Consider the following 6,675-nt stretch of genomic DNA (forward strand, 5'->3'; position numbering starts at 1 on the left):
CTGCCAGCCTTTGTCTTAGCATCTTCCCAAGAGAATTGTGAATTTTCTTAGTTTCTAATAAGAAAATTCTTACTGTTTTTTTCTTGACAGGCTCCTTTGATTTAACTTCTCACAGTCGTTTGGCCTCACTGCATAACTGTCTGGGGCACACGAGATTACTTGAAAGATACCAAACTTCACTATCTGATTCAGCAAGCAGTATATCACATAGGAATCCTCCTAAGAGATAGTGAAGAGCTAAAAATTGGTGGGCTAGAGAAGAAAGTGGAACAAATGGTTGATTCCCTGCAGGAATGAAGGAAAACATCTGAAAAGGACTATCCAGAAGGATTTGTGCTGGGAGATGTGCTGTCCTTCCTATGCATAAATAATAAATAATATTACTTCCAGTAGGACGAACAGGCAAGTAATGAGGTGATGAAGGCTGTAGACTATACCAGATTATTTAGGAGTCAAATCTAAAGCTGCAAAAAAAGAGTCATGACACTGAGGGACGAGGCTAAAAAGTGCAGACTGTGGGAGAACATTAAGAAACAAAGCCAACTCTTCTAACTGTATTTTGGTATGCAGTCAGATAGGCTTTAAATTGGGTATTACTAGGCAGAAAGCACATCATGTTTCCACTGCAGATACTATCCTGAAAGCATCAGAGAAATTGCTCTCTGACAGTAAAATAAGTAGAATAACAAGAACTCTGAAGAAAGGGGGGAAGAAAGAGAAACACTGTTCTACTGTAGAGTCTACAGTGTATAACTGTCTTAAATACTACAGGTGGTTTGGGGGTCCATGACTTTCAAAGGGTTAATAAGGTTACAAAATCCTCTGAGAAGCCATAAGGATGAGCGAGGATAGCACAGGGCTCAAATAAGAACAGGCAGTGGAAAATGTTAGCTTAGAAATGTTTTGAGAGAAGAGAATGGAGGTATGGTAATATTCCTTAACTAAATGCCACTTATTCAAGGCATAAGAACCTTGGAGCACCCATTAAAATTGTCAAGGAGGTGGTTTGTAATAAGCAAAAAGGGTTTTTCCCCATTCATAAAGAGAATATTAAAAAATGATAACACTCTTATGTCTCTCTAAAAAAATTCTATGATTCAAGGATTTTGTAGGAAAATAAAGCACAAAGAGATTTCAAAACAAGCAACAAATAAGCCAACCCAGGCAACAGGCCCTAACTGTGGCTAATAGGTCAGTTCTGACACACATTTTAATCTAACCTCTCAAAACCTTATATATAGATATACATACATACATACATATATATATACATATATATATACATATATATATATATATATATATACACAAGATTACAAGCAGTAGAATATATATATATAATGTAATATCTTATATGTAATCTTCCCTTGGTCAAGACAACATTGTTTGACCTTTGGTCTCACCCAGCATAGAACCATACTTGGTAAAGACTGGGGAAAAAAAAAGAAAAAAAAAAAAAAAAAAGAAACTTATAAGACTGAACCCCACAAATGTCCAAAAATTTCAGTACAGCATCTGTTATATTCTGCCATCTTTTATCTATTCCTCCTTGAATTTACACAGAGTATGCGTAACCTATATAGAAAATAATTGAAAACTTTCTATGTTCATGAGAAATCACAGAAGAAAAATTCTTCGCTCTTAGAGAAAGAAAAGCCTGATGGAAACTTCACTTTATAACATGTAGATAATATATAATACGCATACAAGAGCCTTAAAAAAAAAACTAAAATAAAATAAAAACGTGTAAGTCTTTTCTGTGGTATAGTCCACAACTAGAATTTGCTCCATGTAGAAAAACAGCCTGGATTAATGTTGTGGCTGGAGCCAGAGCCAAATGAATGATGAAGCACTTGCAGTAATAGGTTCCCCTGCATAGTCTGGAGCAATTGCTCTTCTGGCATGGTCTATAGCTATTGTTTATGAGTAAAGAAATTTTTCCGTTACTGAGGCTGAGAAGTATTCATGTAAGTCGGTACATTGTCATCAGTTTAGCCTAGTAAGATTTTACCTACAGCATGGAATACTAGCATGGTAAAACTGGCATTGTCAACCTTCTGTGCAGCAGAATGGAAATATTCAGTTACTCTGAATTATCTTTTTCAGGCTACAGTGCTAGAAAGGAAACCATCAAGTTGAAGCCAACGTGGAAGAGGACGTCCCAGCATCCAGACCCTTCTTCCCCAGCCAAGCCCAGCTGGCATGGCTATACAACACAGAGCTAGGAGGACACCCCCAAGCTCTCCAAGTAGAGGAGACTGCTCCAGAACAAGCTTTCTCCTCACACAGGTCAGAAGGCACAAAGAGAAGTTTTCACGCCTTCTGAAAACCCACAGTGAAGCAATAAGAAAAGCCACAATTCAGACACTGAGCTCTACGTTTCCTCTAAATCAAATAAATTAATATCTTCTGTTACCCACAGGCTTCTTCAGATTACATTTTTCCAGATTACTCCTGCCTGATTTCCAACAGCACTTCAGAAAGATCAAGAAAGTACTTGCTTTTGGAAACAAAACCAAGCTGCTCTCATTGGCTGCTGTTTACTAGTGATATAGAGGGGATCACTACCATAATTAATTTCTACTAACGTTAAGTATGGCCACCTTTGATATACTTGGCCAGAACACATGTCAAAGATGAATCTCCTGTTCAGAAGTTGCCCTTTACAAAATGCTGATGTGAAAATGTGTTAAGAACCTGTAACTGCTCTATGCAGGATGTTTTAACAAGGCTACTAAAGTTTACACTGCTTATGTAAAAAAATGAGTGAAACAGTTTACAAGGTCCTAAGCAGACTGGAATGTGATCAAGATGACACAGCTTATGCTTATCCTTTACACCTGCCAACACAGTTAGGTGCTAAGAGATCCACCAGGGGATTTACTTTATCTCCTATCTTGCCATTCCTCTAAGGACTGCATTCATTCTCTGATTTCTAATATATGCATGATAACAAAAGATGTTATGAGAAAACACACTTTACAAACTATTAACTACAGTGCATGATAGCTATCAGAGAAAGAAGAACTTTCGTTAACAGTTTCTCAGTCTCCAGAGGTTCATGACACGACCAAAGAAGTGGGGAGGCCTTGATGCTCTAATTAACAAAGTTTTCTACAGCGGCTCTCCAGAGGGTGAGAACACAACTCCAGCAGCACACAGGTTCCAAGCCCCAGAAAACATGAGGCAAGATTAGCAGCAGGGAATTTTATTACTATTATTATTATTATTTCTACTAACCCGTGGTTATTTCTATAATTGAACCCACTTCTTAGAACCGAGATAGTGAGCAGGAGAGCTGCCCACAAAGGCTACAGCAGCAAAACCGAGTTTTGTACAGATATCGGAAACAAGGCAGCCCGAGGTCACACAGATCTTAAAAACATCCCACTTCTGCACTGCACCTGAAGGAGACGGCAGCACTCGCTGCTCAGCGCCAGGTATCAGCCACTGCACGCAGCACCAACGCGCCGCAGCTTCGCAGAGCCCCGCCAGCACAGCCGGGCGCGGAGCTTCCACGGCAGCGCTGCAGCTGAGGAGCCGCTCTGCCGCCTCCTCTGCAGATTCTCCAGTTATTTCAGTCCTGCTTATCCAAACTGTCCCGGGACACTTACAGCACAGAAATGACAGTCTTTCAGCGTCTTCTGATATCATTTTTCCTACTCAACTACACAACTTGATGCACCTAGAAGTCAAAACAAACGCTCAAATAACCCCAAAAAGGCAGGCGGCCACCTCCGAGCACGGCTTCGCGCACTCTTCAAGCTGAGCGTTATTCAGCAATAATTACAGGGCAGCAACTTGTGCCGGCTCCCCCGGCCACGAGCCCCAGACAGAGCTCCCGCAGAGCCCGCGGTGCCACGCCCGGGGCTGCGGGCGACCAATGCGGCTGCGGACAAGCGGGGCGAAGCCACTCACCAGGCGGCTCCGAGAGCGCTGCAGGAATTCCTCCATGGCGCCGGCCGGCGGCACCCCGGACGGCACCGCACCGCACCGCTCCGCTCCGCTCCTCGCCGCCAGCGCCGCACTCCCGCTCCGGTCCCGCGCTGCCGTCCACGCCCCGCGCCGCGCCCCGCCGCGCCCCGCCCGCCGCGGGCGGTGACGTCAGGCCGTGCCGCAAGCCCCGGGCCGGGAGGTGGGAGCCGCGGGTGGCCGTGCTGTGTGCCGTCGTTGCGCAGTGCTTAAGCTCTTTGCGCGCTTAAACAGCTCGTTATCAAAATGACAGACGTCGGTACTTCGCCGCTGCGGTAAAAGCCTTTCTCGTCTCTGCTACCGCGGGCTCTCAGCGCAACAGGTGCGCGCTGGCGGCTCTCCCGCGGGCCCCTGCCTGGGGTCACCGTGTCGCTGCGGGGAGCGGGCCTCCGCCTCGGGAGCTCCCGGCCTTGATGCCTGCTGTCACAGCCCGCGCGTGTCCGACGGAGCGCACAGCAGTCCCGCAGCGCCCGCTCCCTGCAGAGCAGAAGTGCGGGGCGGGCTGCGGGAGGTCACACGGTGCGCGGGGGATGGGGCAAAGTGCAGGGCTCGGCTCCCCGAAGCCTCACGCCAGCGGTGCGCAGCAGCGTGATGCCTTTTTCCAACTGCGGGTAACCGACTGGTCGGTACAGGTTAATGGTTCCCTTCAAGTTGTGCCTCACTGTGAAGTTGGCGGGGACTTATTCTTAATACAGTCAGTAGCACGAGATTTGAGGTTGTTTTCTCTCATGTATTATTTTATGGCTCATTGAAGGCATTTCTGTAAGAGCTGAGAGCTCCTGCTTCCTTATTAACACATTTTTCTGATGAGTGTAATTCACTCCCATTTGATTAGTTGATTCTTTCCTGGCACTTTGCAGATCCTGTGCCTGAGTTGCCTTGTCATGGTCAATCTGTGCTTCTTCATCATATATTACAGTTCTGGAGAGCAGGAAAAAAAAAAAACCTGATCTGTACCATAAACACTGGAAACCAAATGGTACATCTAAATTGAGAGCAGAGTGGACTGAAGCACTGTGTGAGTGACATGGAACAATATATGGTAAATGTTCTGCAGGAAAAAAAAAAAGAATAATTTTACTACATTTACAGGAGCATTTATTTCACTGAAACACATTACTTAATGATCCTATCCAAATTTGGTCTTTCCCATTATTCTGTTGAAAGGCAGTTCTTGTGGCAGATCACAACTTTTGCACTGTTTTTAAAACAGAAACTGGAGCATTGCAGCACAGGGATTCCAGCATGTTTTGAGGTGCAGAACTGGTGTCAACTGAAAATGTTTTGCCAGATAAAAAATCGATACAGTCTTGTGAAATGAAGTAAGGATATGTTTTCCCTCAGCAAACTCTACAAAGCACATTAAAAAAAATAATAATAATAAAAAAACCAGCTTGCCACTCAGACCTCAGGAAACTGAGGTCTGGCAAACTGATCCTTAAGCCAGTCATTTTTGCTGCATACATACTTAAAGAAAATACAGTAACAGAAGGCAAGCTCTGAGCAGCGAGTAGCTGGAGAATGAGAGGACGGAATTGCTGAACAGGCAGCAAAGTTGTGCTTTTACAAGTTATACCAATAAGCATACTTAAGCCCTTATAATCTAAATAAGTTGTTTTGACTAATTATTTCTGTGCACATCCAGTGAGTTGGTCTCTACATGGTTATGGGCATAGTCAGTAACCACACTCTAATGTTAATATGAGTGGTCTTCCAGTGAGTTTGGGAGGATGTGGTGGGTTCTTTGTGATCCACAATCAGTGTCAGACTGAAGATGGCCCCAGTACAGTTATGTTGAAAGAAAGCAGGGTGTCTGAGCCTCTTTCTTGACAATCTGTATCTCTTAAATGGCACAGGCATAAAACAAAATGTAAAACAGACAGAAAAAGGGGAATGTTAATAAAATATACAGAATAATGGAATCATAGAATGACTTGGGTTGGAAGGGCCATCGAAGATTATCTAGTTACTTCTGAACAACTTACTGCCTCAATAATTATTGTTTCAATTCAGTATTTTATAATTATTCATATCCTGTTCTGCCAAAATATGATCAGAAAGTTAGTGTTTTTATCTGCTTCATAATTTATAGAAATTCCTTCACCTGGTTCTCCATTTTTCTAGTCAGTTAGCAGCCACTGAATTGCTTCCGCTTTACTTAAGCTTAAATTACAGATGAAATGGGACCCATATTATGTTATTCTTTCTCAAAAACCCAGGCAAGAATTTATGCGCGTTCTTCCAAGAGCTCTTCCTAAGAGGTGTTCTTCCATTTCTTCATGAAACATAACTCCTTTTGAAATCAGTGGGGATTGTGTACATGTGCCAAAGGGAGATTTACTCCATATCTCATTCAGAAACTGAAACTATTAAAAAAACAAATAACAAAAACAAACAAAAAAAGAAATGCTCATTGAGAAACACAGTATTTTCATTTGTTCTTTAGCATGTTCACAATATCTCTGGACATGCTGAAGATAGCTAGCCTGGGACAATGAGTTCTTCTTTTGTACTGTGCAGAACTATAAATAATGTTTTCTGAGACAGAGCAGTCTGGAGTGAAACTTTCTCTGTTCACATAGCAAAGAAAAAGTTTAGTTTTTAATTTCAGCCATTACTGAGGAATAGAATCATAGAATCCTTAGAGCTGGAAGTTTAAGAGTCTTCTAGTCCAACTTCCCTGCAATGAGCAGGGAGATATAC

At 43.0% G+C, this 6,675-nt stretch overlaps 1 protein-coding gene across 2 annotated transcripts in view; it reads right to left on the bottom strand.

The window, feature by feature from the left end:
* Nucleotides 1-4,020, bottom strand: part of PRUNE2 (prune homolog 2 with BCH domain) — a 137,171-nt gene extending 133,151 nt beyond the window's left edge. For both annotated transcript variants that reach the window (XM_048931203.1, XM_048931202.1), the window contains exon 1: nt 3,919-4,020. In XM_048931203.1, coding sequence (XP_048787160.1) covers nt 3,919-3,954 — 36 coding nt within the window. In that variant the 5' untranslated portion in view covers nt 3,955-4,020. The remainder of the gene's footprint in view (nt 1-3,918) is intronic.
* Nucleotides 4,021-6,675: the final 2,655 nt, after the last annotated feature.

The sequence above is a fragment of the Lagopus muta genome, chromosome Z (genome assembly GCF_023343835.1).
Source record: "Lagopus muta isolate bLagMut1 chromosome Z, bLagMut1 primary, whole genome shotgun sequence".
Classification (NCBI taxonomy): domain Eukaryota; kingdom Metazoa; phylum Chordata; class Aves; order Galliformes; family Phasianidae; genus Lagopus; species Lagopus muta.